This window comes from Pinus tabuliformis, chromosome 9 (assembly GCF_031772625.1).
Source record: "Pinus tabuliformis cultivar Carrire ecotype Pingquan chromosome 9, CPIR1, whole genome shotgun sequence".
Lineage (NCBI taxonomy): Eukaryota > Viridiplantae > Streptophyta > Pinopsida > Pinales > Pinaceae > Pinus > Pinus tabuliformis.
In genome coordinates, this window is record NC_142307.1 from 123,620,934 (window position 1) to 123,636,179 (window position 15,246).

The following is a 15,246-nucleotide window of genomic DNA, read 5'->3' on the forward strand; positions in this document are numbered from 1 at the left end:
CCGTCTATAAAGACAAACCTTGTGTAGACATTTTCTACAAGTGTTGGAAGGATTTTTCAAAGTCTGAACATAGAAATAGGTGAATTGGTGAATTGTGAAATAGAACTGTAGGTTGTGTGTTGATTTTCATGAAACTGAAACTGTAAGTGAAATTGAATCTATAAGAACTGAAACTACAAGAACTCTGATAAATGAAAATAGAACTGTAAGAAAAATGTGTTGTAATTGATATAACTAACCTAGATATACAGGCAACTGTTTTGTGATGTTTTGTCTTCAAGGTTGCTGAATGGTTTGAAAGCATAACATGCAACTTCAACAGTGGTTGAACTTCTTTTATAGTTTTTGGCACTTGAATATAATTGGTGGAGATGGATGGACATGGATTGCAATGGCTTCATTTTGAATGTGTGGTCTGGATTTAATTTGATGTGATCTAATGGTTGGGAATTTCTTATGTGTTGATCCATGTGCTTTGATTTGTTTTAATGAGAAATAGAATGAGTTGGGTGTCATTTATTGCAGTTATTGGGTTGGGTGTCATTTATTGAACAAAGTGTGTTTAAATGTTATTGGGTTTGGTGTCATTTATTGAACATAGGGGGTTTAGTTGTTGAACAACACAACAATTATGACTGACATACATTCACTTTTATTATGTGAAGGTATGGATATTTATTTGGGATACAAAGCTTCAGTTCCAATGAGTGGGGGTTGAAGTGATTGCTACTTTGTACTTCTGGAATAGACCATTTTGGAAGCATTTATGGTTTTATCTGTTTTCTAGTTGGGTCGTTATGGTTTGCACTCTTAAGTATTAAGATACTATTTATGGACAGTTGTGGTCCCAGTCAATGTATTGGGAAATTTTGGACATAAATTAATACTTATTTATACTTAATGTTATTCATCTTTGTTTAAATATTGGTTGCAAAAGTTTCAATTTCTGGTGGTTTGGTGGGACCAGTACTATATCAATTACTAGTCCCTACACAACATTATACATCTCTCCCCTATTGTGACATAGACCCACACTGTATTTATTGGTGGTTATTATATATATATTTATTAATAGCATGAATATTTTGTTCCTTCATGGCCATTTCCTAGCATTTCATGTCATGGATACATAGTGTATAGTTTTGGTGGCCATGTTCGATTATCTCTTATATCAAGAATAGGTATGCTTTTTTCAAGGGTGATTTATATATGGTCGAGTATCGGATATTTAGAAAATCCTAACTGGTTCCTTGGATCTTGAATCCTTCCTTCCACCCTTTTCCTGAGAAACCATATTGTAACGTATTTCAAACATTAATTTATCTTTTGACCTCATTCATCAAAGGGTATCTATTATATTTGAATTTACCATCGTAGGTCTTACAAGGAAATTATTAGATATTATAGGGATGAAATTACATAATTGGATAATTTCTCATAATAAATTTTTCAATTTCATGGTTATGAAATAATATTTATCTCATAGATGAGAAGAAAGTTTATAATGAGTTGGGAAAAGCTCATAATTGAGCATGAAACTTGTGCATGACTTGTAATTGCTTGATTCACATGTCATCAAGTCTATCTATGAATTGTATCCACCCAATTCAGTACATGTCATCAAGCATAGCTTCTATTAGCCTTAAGTATCCATATTCATCCTCCCAGATCTATGATAAGCCTATATAACGAGACCCTTCTAGTGGGGAAGGGGAAGATAGAGAGACAGTAGAGAACTTCCTTATGCCGGTGAATTGTCCAAGAACACATCCATGCAATGTTGTGGTGAGCCCAACCATAACTAGTAAGTTAAGGAGGACTAAGAGCCAAGGTGACCAAGGAGGGTTGAGCTTACACCAAGGTAACTTCATTTTATTAATGTAATTCTATCATGTTCCTCCCCTCCCCCCAAATCTTATCGTTAAGTGCATGGATTTGAATATTATTTAATATTTATGATTATCTATATTTATGCATTAACATGGGATTCAGTGTGTCTATTATCCCCATTCCCATCACCACCATCATTTGGGGAGGCAACACAAGTTCCTATTTACTGTGTGGAACCCTCTATCACCATCAGTGTTGGCCTAGATGAAATTACCATGGATTTCTCTACTACTTTGATAGGCACTAGTTGGTAAGTTGTTGTAAATCCTTACAAAAATAATTTGTATGAAAGTTTTTATGAAATTTGGTTGAAATTTTATTTTGACCAAAATTATGCAAGCTATTTTTGAACCAAAGCTAAGAGATATTCATAGGGTTTCCATTGTAAACATGGAAATTTTGTTGTTGTTGTAGTAGTTCATGCTCCTCCAATGCTAGATTGAGGCATAAGCTATTGCAAATGAAATTCAATGATGATCAATCTCTTTAAGGAGTAAGCTAGTAGGAGCTAGAGCTTTTATCCAGTCAAGCAAGTTGACAAATATGCCTTTTTTTTTCCAAGGAAAAAAACGGTAACCTTTTATTAACGAATTAATGAAAAGTTACACTAGCAGATGCATTAAAGCATTCTGTAAGCTGCCACATGGGCACGAGTGCTTTCGCACCCAGCGCAACGTTAGGAGACTAACGTGCACAAAGAATAAGAAGAGAGAAGAGAGGAGAGATAAAGAAAAGGGCAAAAAGAACTGAATATCGGCAGTGAGTAAAACTCATGCTTCAAGTTTTTCTACCCTTTTTCTTTTCGACCTTGCGCCACTCTCCTTGAGTGGGCTCGATCGACGCAATGACTAGCTGTGTTTCTGTATTTTGTGTGCCGGTTTCTTTGTCCGAGTCTGAGGTGTCTGAGAGGTGATGCCGTTTGATGCCTCCCATACTTTGATCCGCTCTTAACATCTCTGCCTGGTTCTTCTCTGGCTGATCTGCGTGAGACTGTGAGTCCTTTGTGACTGAGGTGGTACCCTTCTGGGTCTCCTTTTCTTGGGACAACTCTGCATTCTCTGCGGGAGGCTCTTCCTCCTCTGCTTCTGGTTCTTCGTCTTCTGAGTCTGGGGTGGAGAATTGCCATCCTTTCCTCTGCTTCCCTTTCTGCTTCTTTTTACTGTTTGTTTTCTTGGCTTCCGGACATGTGCTTTGCAAGTGTCCTGTCTGCCTACAGAGCCTACATCTGAAAGCGGTGTTTTCATAGTCTAATACTTGCAACCAATTTTGTTGTTTGTAGATCAGCCTGATGTTGTCCGACAACCCTTTGCTTAGATCTACTTCCACACAAATGCGTGCGAAAGTGTAGATCCTTTCATCAATCCTTTCCAGATCTGTTTTGATGTATTTCCCTATGCTGTTCCCAATACCTTCCAGTACTTGTTCACTCCAAAAGTGAAGGGGAAGGTTGTGTAGGCGAACCCAAACCGGCACTGTGGTTACAGTCATTTTGTTTGGATCAAAGTCTGGAAACCATGGGGTCATAAACAGCCCCGCTGTTCCCCAAAACCAAGGCCCGGCGCTGATGACTGTATCTCTGACTTCCTTGGCTGTAAATCTTACAATAAAAAACCCCTTGGAGCATAGATGTATATCACATTCCATGGTCCAATTGGTAAAGATCCAGTGGAATAGATCCAATGGCTTAGGCCAAAAACTGTTAAAGCGGCATATGAGGGCCTGCGTTTCATAGGACTTTACAAAATCATCAAGTCCTGTAGCATCAAGGTTCAGTGCTGGGGATTGCCCCAGTTGATCTACTATGTATGGCCTGGGCTTATATCCGCCGTTGTCTGGCGAGGTCCCTGAGTTCCTGTTGCCTTGTAAAATGTTTTTGTAGGATGTGCCTCCCTTGGGGTGTTGTTGGGGTGCTATCTTCCCCTTGTCTCCCCCTGAGGAGCTTGACTGTCCCTGAGGCTGAGCCCCTCCTCTCATCCTCAGATTTAGAACAATGTTTGTTCCTGGGCTAATCTCATAGTTTTCCATTGTTCTAGAGTCCTGGAGGGACCACCTACCCCTGACCAGATGTTGGATCTGGACTGGGTATCCCATCTCTGTCCGTATCTGCTGTTTTAGCTGCAAGATGGTGTCTCCTGCATGAATCCACACTAATCGGGTTTTCCCCGCAGGGGGTTTAACAAAAATCTGAAAACGATTTGTTCTTACCTTCCCTGGCGGCGAACAAACTTCCAGATCTGGCCTCGTTTGGGGTCGTCTTTCTTAGTGCATGTCTGAATCTACGAGCCCTCTTCTCGATCCATGCTTGGTGCCACCAATCTGCTGCGTGGAGTCTCGACTGTTGGCTGGCACAGGTAGATCTATACCGGATCTGCGAAGTTCTGGCCGAAACTTTAAAAGGAGGCGCCGATCTGTATCATGCAGACCCCGTCTGCCATTGCTACGCGCGATCTGTGACTGGCACGTCCTGGCCTCTAAGTGTCATTTGTCATGAAAGCAGAAAGCTTGATTCCTTGAGGCCGATAACCCCAAAGATTCGTTGCCGTGGTATTCTGCACGGGTTTGATCCGTTTGCCTGCGCCATATCCCGGAGGGGGTCCTTTCAGCAGTGTTGGGGACGCTGCTCACCATAACCCCGCGTCCTGGAACGCCGTCGGCCCCTGCACCATTCTTTGGACCGAATGCGGCCGCGAAACGATCTCTGCAAACCCTAACACTCGCCATCATCCTTTTTTCTCAATGCCTAGTTTAATCTTAGTTGACAAATATGCCTTGTATTAGCTAACATAACAATTTATTTAACTATTGTAGATTTATCACCCATTGAATTCTAGAGTTGTTATGGTTCACCCATGCTAAGTGAGTAAGCCAACAAGGTTATTCTACCAATATGTCAAGATTATTCAAGAGAGGCCTTACAATTTATCCATAAGCCCTCACAATCTTATAAACCCACATGCCCATGATTGGGGTGAATGCTCCATTGGAAATTGTTTTCTCATGGTTCATATCTATAAGAAATAAGTGTGTCATGTGACATCCTTTTTTAATAAAATACACATCCTAGGGAAACCCTTTAGGCACTTCCCTCATTTGGATGATGATTTGGCAATCTAAACCAACGGGAACATTGAGTGAGGTTCAATAATATCCACAGAGGTACCTTGCCTAAAGACTTCCTGCTTGTAATTCATGACACTCAATCACTTGAGCTAAGCCACTAGGTTATGTCATGCAACATCTACTAACAAATGTGTCATATAAACTTTCATATGATGAATTGCTTACGATTATTTCCAATTTTCATTTTTCATTGTTGCTTCTCACTTGGTGATTTGTTCACAATTTTTATCACTTGGATAATATGGTTAATTCAAGATGGTTATGACATAAAGGTTTATCCAACAAATGGTCATGGTGAAAACTCAAGTAAGAGATTATTCACCATTTATAGGTTAATTAGGTTGGGCACACGATAAAAATCTAATTAACTAGTTTAAAAATGAGTGGTTGTTTTATCTCATCTGAAGAATTAAATCATAAAGAGAGAGGAATGAGGACAACTGATACACATGTGGTTAATGATACAATTTACATTATCCGTAAAAAAAAAAAACAAATTGCATGCAACCCCGCCTTTTAAAATGAAATGCACAAAAAAACAGAAACTTAAAGTCCACCTTGCAATTGATTAAATCATTTTATTGTTTTTATTTTTTTCAAATGAGTGTGAGGTTGTTCAACAGTCCATTAAGTACTCCAAGATTTCTTTGGTTTGGAAATGGCCAAAAGGATGTACTGGGAAAGGTAGGAAGATGTAGGGTGTTGAAGAGGAAGGAGTAGGAGGCCTCTTAGTGGAGCAAAGGGACAAAACCCTTATCTATGGTGAAAGAGGTGAGGCGATTCCACAAATAAATTCTCTCAAGAGAGAAAATAATTGAATGCCAACAAAGGGAGTTGTAAAATCCATGAATTCTCTCATACGACCCCTATATGACTTGTAAATGTAATGAGATGTAAAGATAAGGGTTAAGTGAGGACCCAAGAACAACTAAAGATACACTTAAAACAACTTGATTGCAATGATAATGCCACCATGAAACCAAAGACACTATTAGATTAGAAAGGTGAGATCCTCAAGTGCCAAAAAGCCTTTCATAAGAGAGAGGAACATAACAAAAGGGTTAAAGTTTACTTTCATGGTTAATACACAAGTTTAGGTACCGGCATGCCATTCTTTTTGAACTCCCAATAATTCACAAAATCACTTCGCTCATGAAGTCCAAAATTATGTCACTACTCCCACATAAGTGCTAATAGATGCGGGAAGGGGAAAATTGCGTGGATTATTTCAATAATCTTCAAAAACCAAGGGGAATTAATCCAAACACATGAAAGTCAAAGGTAAAGAATATGATTTAACTTGACAATGTGAACTCTAAAAACATCCTAAGCTAACAAATATTGCACAACCTTACATTGAAAGCTTATCATCCAATCCCAATCATTAGTATTACTAGAAAAAAAGGTGGTTCCAACATAAGCAAGTTTTATTAAAACTACTGGTTAAATATAAATGGTATTTATACTCATCAGCAATGAAAACCCATAATCTAAGGAGATTCTAGAAGACTAGAATCACTTTGGACTCTAAAAGACTAGTTATAGATTTATTTTCTAGTAATATATTATATAAACTATATTTTTTGGGATAAAATATATATTTTTCATTTTTTTCATACAATATAACACTTTGATTTTAAAAGGAAAAATATTATTGTAATTTAACCAACTTAGATCCATCTTAACTTTGGATCTACAAAGTGCCGAGAGGGATCAAATATCTTTTCACTCAAAAAAGGGTTTGCATCTTGAGAGATTTGACCCCTCTCGACACTTGGTAGATCCAGAGTTAAGATGGATCTAGACTTGTTTAATTATTAATTTTATATATTGTATCATATTTTTAGTTTTAGTTTTATGTAACTTGAATAAGTCAAAATGTTTTTATTGATAATTATAATTGTTAATTATTTTGATCTAGTCAAAATGTTTACATGACATTACATTACATTAGAACATCTCTACCATACTAACAGACCAAATGACTTTTGGGTTGTTAGTAATATAATTTATAGTAAGATTGTGATTTTTTGATGTTTAAGATACAGTTTTGAATGCATAACTGGATTATGCACCTAGAAAGCCCCCGAGGCACTTGATCTTTGCAAATTAAAAACCTTAAACATATGATTTTTTTTAAAATGTAATGGATTTTGAATAAAACTGACAAGAAAATGCTCTTAAAAGAACCATTTCATCTATTAATTAGACTACCCTAACTTAATTCATAATTTTGATAAAATATGTCATAACCTTTATTTATTAATCCATTTATAAATTACAGTGTTTAAGTCTTGATTTATCTATTTATTGTTTTTGAATTTCACTTATAAATTTACATGGATTTTTTCACATGATAATGATGATGATGATGATTAATGTCCACTAAGACCAATATGGTCTATTGGACCTTAAGAAAGAAGCGGTTAATTGAGATTATTTAAGATTTTATTTCTGTGATCAAAAAGGAGGGAAAGAAGCGTTTCAAGGTCACTGTAGTTTTCCTAACTGAACAAGTCAAGGAGGTTGGTAGTGGGGCAAATGTTATGGAAATGAGAACGGATGTGAGTAAGGGCCGAACAATCCAAGAGAAAGTGTTTTTCATCTTCGACTCTCTTAGTATCACAAAGGAGGCATATTCTTTCATCCCAAGGAATCTTGGGAATAGACCAATGCCCAGTTTCACTCTGGAGCTCATGAGAATTAGTTATGATCCTTGCAATATTCATTCGCTTCTTAGCATTGGTTAATACAAAAAGATAATTTTGGTTAGCAAGCGTGGGGTTGATTACCTCCTTATAATATCTTAACTTTATTTCCCCCTCTAACTCCTTATCACTCCACAACTTATCCTTAAATTTGGAAGTAATGATGTTTTTAATATTATCCTTGTTCCCCAAGAGGATCTCCTCCCTTATCTCCCAATGGTCGAGCCAGGACTTGGCATCCTTATGCCACCCTTGCTTGAGCCAAAGGTGGTTTTGACTAGAGTTAGAAGCAATTTTTGGGAGCCTCTTGGCTTCCATGTTGTATAACTTCTTCTTATACATCAAATACCTAAACATAGTCGTGCATTCAATGGGGGAAATGCTAGCCTCAATCAAGAGAATAGGGTAGGGAGTATTACCTTTAATCTTGAGGTTGTAGGTTATGAATTGCTTTTGGATCATTTCAATCTTTCTCCAAGAATCTCTAGATAGACTACAACCCCACACCTCACATCCATATAAAATAACAGGGGTGACGAGAGTCTCGAAGAGGAATTTTTTTTACTCCAAACCCAAAGATCAGTTATCTTACAATTGTTTTCAAGCTCATAGTAAGCTTTCCAACCTCCTAAAATCCTTTTCTCAATGCTATAGTTCTAGTTGAGCTGATGGTGAATGTCAATACCTAAATATTTGTAAGAAGAAACATTCTCTAAGTAATTGTTATCATAGATGAAATTGTCATAAGTGATCTTCTTGGATTTAATAATCATAACTTTAGTCTTATCGTATTAATAGTCATACCCATCTTGATACAATAATCATGGAGGGTTTTAAGCTGCTTGTTGAGATCATTGGGACTCCTGGCAAGAAGAATGATATCATCAACATAAAGAAGAAGAGTAATGACTATACCAACAAGCTTGGGTCCTTCACAACCAACAACTTCTAAGCATTCCTCAAGCTTGTCAATGTAAATGCCAAAAAGGGTAGGGGATAGGGGACATCCTTGCTTAACACCGATGTTGCATTTAATTTTAGTAGACCAACCCTTAATGGTCTTAAGTTTGGAAATAAAATTCTCGTATAATCTAATAACAACGACCTTTAACTCATGAGGAACCATTATTTCATCTTGCCTTTGCCATAACTTCTCTTGAGGAACAGTGTTGAAAGCTTTTCTAAAGTCAACAAAACAACATAAGAGATCAATCTTACTGTTACGACAATCCTCAGCAATGGTCCTAAGAGTGACAAGGTGGTCAATCGTAGAGTGGTGCCTTCTAAAACCAACTTGCCCAATCACTCTTTTACCATGGGTTTCAAGCCAAGCACTAATCTTCTTCTCCAAAATGAGCCCATACAACTTGGCTAAAATGTGGCTAATCATGATAGTCTTATAGTTAGAGGGAATGTTTTTATCCCCACTTTTAAAGATAGGCACGATAAGGCTTTGCATCCACAGCTTGGGGAAGCCATGTTTAACCGCCAAGTTGAGGAGATTGTGCAAGTGTGGGGTGAGGATGGACCTTCCAATTTTGAGAATTTCAGCTTGGTAACCTTCAATATCCCTAGCTTTCCCATTGGCGAGCTTCTTAATCCCAAACTCCACGTCTTCCAAAGAAAAGGTATCTCCCTCTATAAGAGTGTTTCTAATGATGCCCATGGTGTCTAGGGAGTCATAGAGGTTCCTAAGATAGACATCCCATTCCTTTAAAGGGATCAAATTGTTCTCTTTCGATTTACGAACAAGAATGCTCCTCCAAAACTTTCTAGGCTCAACTTTAGAGAGGTGAAGGAGAAGACCTCCTCTCTTGTTTATATAGTCTTGTTTTTTTTCCTTTTGATAAGAGCTTTGTACACCTTGATTTTCTCATCCTTAATAGTTTTGTTGGGAGCATCTCTAATCGCTTTCCTAGCATATTTACAATCATTGTCATACCAAGGGTTGGAAGTCCTATTGTTCTTATTATATGATACCTCCTTAGAGAAGTTGTTAATGGTAGTGGAGAGGATAGTAGTAAAATTGTGGTAGGTGTGATCAATGTTGTCATTATATGTTAAGGAACCTAATTCCTTTGATAAAACTTTTAAGAAGAGATCCGTTTTACTTTTGTCAAAACACGTGTCTACGACTCTTGTCATTCTTATGCATGTGGTTGGTGTACATATCAAGATTAAGGGTTAAGGAGAGAGGCCTATGGTCAGACTCAGGCTCATGGTCGTTGAGAAGATCAAAATTATCTATACGATGGAGAATCTGGGTCTCAGATATCGCATAGTCCACAACACTGTGGCCGCACCCATGAATACAAGTTATTTGACCAAAGGAAGGCCACTTATTGATCCTATTACAAATAATCAAATCTTGAAAACTGCAAAGCTTAATTAAATATTATATATAAATATCACTTGAGCCTATAGTTTTTATGGTGTTAAAGCATAACTTTTAAATATAAACTTAAGATATTAATACAAATTTAGTATATGGTAATTTTTTTTTCTTTATATGTGCAAATTCTCTCTGGTTTTTAATAAAAAAAATATAATTTCATATAGTCGATGGAAATTTTAATTCCAAAACTGGGAAAATTTAACTTATTTTTAAAAACTTAAATTCATAATGTTAAAACTTTTATCTTTAAAAAATAATATTTGAAACCACTCCTCCAAAATCAATGAAGTATGGCAGTTATGTTTTGTAACTCAACTTTAAAAATATTTCCCGCTCTTTTCTACCATATCTTTTTAATAAAGAATACATGCCTAAAATGGACGGCTGATACATAAACGCATCTCATCGGATCAACACCCGGACGACGGCTGAGATGGAGTGAAGTTTGGCGATCCGTGGCGAATCGGCTCAGCCAATAGAAAAATAAATCATTCCCTCTATTAATAACACCGGATGCACAGGATACCGATCATCGAATTCTCTGTTCTGTTTTGTGTATCTCTCGTGTGCTTAGAGATCTTAAAGTTTGAGTATTTTCTGTTGTTATCAGCAATGGCTCCCAAGGTAGCAGAGAAGAAGCCCGCTGAGAAGAAGCCTGTTGCAGAGAAAACTCCGGCAGAGAAGAAGCCTGCTCCCAAGGCTGAGAAGAAGCTCCCCAAGGACAGCGGAGACAAGAAGGGGAAGAAGAGGCATAAGAAGAGTGTGGAGACCTACAAGATCTATATCTTCAAGGTTCTCAAGCAGGTCCACCCTGACATTGGCATTTCCAGCAAGGCCATGGGAATCATGAACAGCTTCATCAATGATATCTTTGAAAAAATGGCGAGCGAGGCATCAAAGCTCGCCCGGTATAACAAGAAGCCGACCATTACCTCCCGGGAGATCCAGACTGCTGTAAGGCTCGCTCTTCCAGGGGAGCTCGCCAAGCATGCTGTCTCAGAGGGCACTAAGGCCGTCACCAAATTTACCAGCGCTTGAATTCGGTATCTTCTTTAAAAGAAATTCAATGGTGTCTTTTGACACTACCAGTGTCAGCGGATTTTGATATTTGCCTTTGAGCTTTCTTTTGACCTCTTCATATTTGAAGTTCCCTAGCGTTTCCTGCTTCGTCTTCTTGGGGCGTGGAATTGTATCAGTGTTTTGATCGTTTGACGGCGAAAAGAAGGGTCTCTTTTTTCAATATATTGTTGATTTCTGGAGGACATGGTCTGATTTTTCTGGAGCTTTTTAACAACCTGAGTGCCTTCTTGGTGTTCGCTCTTTCTCCTTATTAGCTTATTTGGTTTAATTGTCTGTTAAGGCAAGCTTAATATTCGATGGATTGCTAATCTAAATATTAGATGGATTGCAGTTTCAATATTAGAGGATTTCAGTTTTAATGTTGAATAGGAAAATTATCATTTTATAAGTAGAATGTTATTTTTAAAATTATATTAAATTTGGATGTTTTAAGCCATAGTTTAATTCTATCATAATATTACCCATTTTCAATGTGTTTTTATGAAATTAAATTTGGACTTTCTATAAAATTAGATTTAAACTTACAACCCACTGAACTCCAAATCACACATTTATTGATTTACAGCTTATGATTTGGTTATGACTTGCTGAGGACCAGATTGTACAAATTTATTGACTTGCAGTTTATGAGTGTTTAAATGCTATGCATGTCGCATGGTAATCTTGAAGCTTTAAACTTTAGATGACCATTTGACTTTTTGTTTGTTTGTTTATTTGTTTTCATTAAGGTGTGTTATATTTTCTTTTATGAAGTAATTTTAATGAGATTTTAAAGCCTTAAGTGGGGCATGTTACTATGCCCTTTGGTTGCATTTTTGTGGGACATTGAAAAGTCATGTTCCTTGGTTGTGTATTTGTGGGACAATGACAATTTGCCCTCATTCTTTCACTTGTTTGATACCCCACATATGTGGGCTATCTTCATTTTTCTTAATGTTATGCCTTAATGATTGATACTTAGTTTGTTTCTACCATGCTTGATAATAGCTTACTTATTTGCATGAAGTCCTTGGACTTGGCAACATTTCATTTTTATTTGGTACCCCTTTTAAGAAGGGATGGAATATGTGTCTTAATATGTACTTTGAGAATCACCTAGGGGTAACTTATTTTCTCTCTTTTGTTGTTGTTGTAAATTATGGTTCCAATGTCTTATTGAGATATACTGTGATATAGATCTACATCTATTTTACTAGAAATGAGAAATGACAATGGTACGAGAAATAGAGTTTGGAGGTTTTGCACTCAAGAAACGAGGATTGAGAAAATGAAAATAAAAATGAAAAATGTAGAGTTAGTTTCAATTTTCAATATAGTTTCAATTAATTTTCTAGCCCAAATTTTATTTAAAAACTAAATAATTTGAATACCAAACTTATGCTTAGCAAATTGACTATTAAATATATACATTCTTATGCTTCCTAGTCAATTAAGTGTATACATTCTTATGCATTTTGGGCCTTTTGCTAATTATTGTTTTCTTAAAAAAAAAAAAACCAAATAATATATATATATATATATATATATATATATATATATATATTAACAATAAATAGATTTACAATTAAATATGAACTTCTTGAGCCACATATAGAATAGTGTTTAAACTATGAATTTTAACACTATACATGTTAAAGGAAAACAAATCAACTAAAAAAGGGACAATAGTACAAAAATAATCAACTTTTTGTATACTTCACATAGGCCTCTAGTATTATTGAATGAATACAAGCATGAAATCTACAATAAAGAGTGAAAATATAAAGCTGAGAATGACCTGCAAAAGAGCCAACTACTACTTGTAAAAGATTTCCTGTAAAATATATGCATTGGTTAACTAAAATGACTGTAGAAAACGGTATTTCCGTTTGGTCTTGTTTCTTACACGTTTTTTATTGGGAATGGTGACAACTGTCACGTTTCTAGTAACATAGATCCACATTAAATTTATTGGTGGTTATGACATATTTATTAATACCATGAATACTTTGTTTATTTAATGGCCATTTATTAGCACTTCATGTTATGGATTTGTAGTGTATAGTTTTGGTGGCCATGTTTAGTTATCTCTTATATCAATAATGTGTGTTTTTTTTAGGGGTGATTTATATATAATTGAGTACTATTTGGTAGATCCTAACTTGTTCTTTGGCTCTTGGCTCATTCCTTCCACCCTCTTTCTAAGATGCCATCTTGTAATGTATTTTAAACATCAATTTATCTTTTCACATCATTCATTAGAGGGTATTTGTTATATTTGTATTTAACATTGTAGGTATTACAAGGAAATTATTAGATATTATAGGGCTGAAATTACATAATTGGATAACATCTCATAATAAATATGTTAGTTTCATAATTATGAAATAATAATGAATTCATAATTGAACATGAAACTTGTGCATGACTTGTAATTGCTTGATTCACATGCCATCAAGTTTATTTTATGACTTGTATCCACCTAATTCACATGTTATTAAGCATAACTTCTCTTGGCCTAAGTGTCCATATTAATCCTCTTGGATCTATGATAACCCTATATAATGAGACCCTTCTTGTGGAGAAGGGGTAGATAGAGAGACATTAGAGAACATCTTTTTGTTGGTGAATTGTCCAAGTACACATCCATGCAATGTTGTGGTGAGCCCAACCATAGCTAGTAAGTCAAGGAGGACTAAGAGCCAAGGTGATTAGGAAGAGTGATTTTATGCTAAGGTAACTTTCCTTTTATTAATATGATTCTACGATGTTCCTCCCACACCCTCTAGATCTTATTATTAAGTGTATGGATTTGAATGCTATTTAATATTTATGATTAGATCTATATTTGTGCACTAACATGGGAGTTAGTGAGTCTATTGTCCCCATTCCCATTGCTACCATCATTTGGGGATGCAACACAAGTTCATGTTTATTGTGAAAATCCTTTATCATGATTAGTGTTGCCCTTGATGAAATTGTGATGGATTTCTCCACTACTTTATTAGGAACTAGTTGGTAAGTTGTTGTAAATCCTTACAAAAATAATTAGTATGAAAGTTCTTATGAAAATTGGTTGACATTTTAGTTGGATCAATACCATGCAAGCTATTTTTGAACCAAAACTAAGAGATATGCCTAGAGTTTCCATTGTAAATATGTTAATTTTTTGTTTTTGTAGTAGTTCATGCTCCTACAATACTAGATTGAGGCATAAAATATTGCAAATGAAATTCAATGGTGATTAATCTTTTTAATGAGTATGCTAGGAGTTTGAGATTTTATCTAATCAAGCAAGTTGACAAATAGGCATTTTCCTAGTTGGTAGGATAACATAACAATTTATTTAACCATTATAGATTTCCCACCCATTGAGGTCTAGAGTTGTTATGGTTTGTTCGTGAGTAAGCCAACAAGGTTATTCTACCAATATGTTGAGATTATTCAAGAAAAGCCTTACAATTTCTCCATAAGCCATTATAATCTTATAAACCCACATGCCCATGATTGTGCTGAATGCTCCACTGGAAATTGTTTTCTCATGGTTCATATTTGTCATAAATAAGTGTGTCATGTGACATCCTTTTTTCCAATGGAATACACATCTCGAGGAAACCCTCTACGCACATCCTTCATTTGGATGATGGTTTGATGACAATCTAACTAGTGGGAAGTGAGGTTTAATAATATCCACAGAGGTAGCTAGCTTAAATACTTCTTGCTTGTAATTCAAGGCACTGAATCACTTGAATAACCCACTAGGTTATGTCATTTGACATCTATTAACAAATGTGTCATAAACTTTTATATGATGAATTGCTTAGGATTATTTCTAATTTTCATTTTTCATTGTTGCTTCTCACTAAGTGATATGTTAACAAAGTTTATCTCTTGGATAATATGGTTAATTCAAGATGGTTATGACATAATGGTTTTTCCAATGTATGGTCATGGTGGAAACTCAAGTAAGAGATTTTTCACCATTTCTAAGTTAAAGAGTTTTGGCACATGATAAAAATCTAATTAACTAGTTTAAAATTGAGTGGTTATTTGAGCTCCTCTAAATTATTAAAT

The 15,246-nt window shown here is 35.8% G+C and overlaps 1 protein-coding gene across 1 annotated transcript; it reads left to right on the forward strand.

The window, feature by feature from the left end:
- The first annotated feature begins 10,650 nt into the window (after window positions 1-10,650).
- On the forward strand, window positions 10,651-11,353 carry LOC149147397 (histone H2B.3-like). Its single transcript, XM_089438456.1, has one exon. The coding sequence runs from the start codon at window positions 10,726-10,728 to the stop codon at window positions 11,149-11,151; it is 426 nt and encodes a 141-aa protein (XP_089294582.1). The 5' UTR covers window positions 10,651-10,725; the 3' UTR covers window positions 11,152-11,353.
- Window positions 11,354-15,246: the final 3,893 nt, after the last annotated feature.

What these genes read in the sequence shown, in the direction of transcription:
- LOC149147397 (XM_089438456.1), top strand. Translation starts at nt 10,726, where the DNA reads ATGGCTCCCAAGGTAGCAGAGAAGAAGCCCGCTGAGAAGAAGCCTGTT.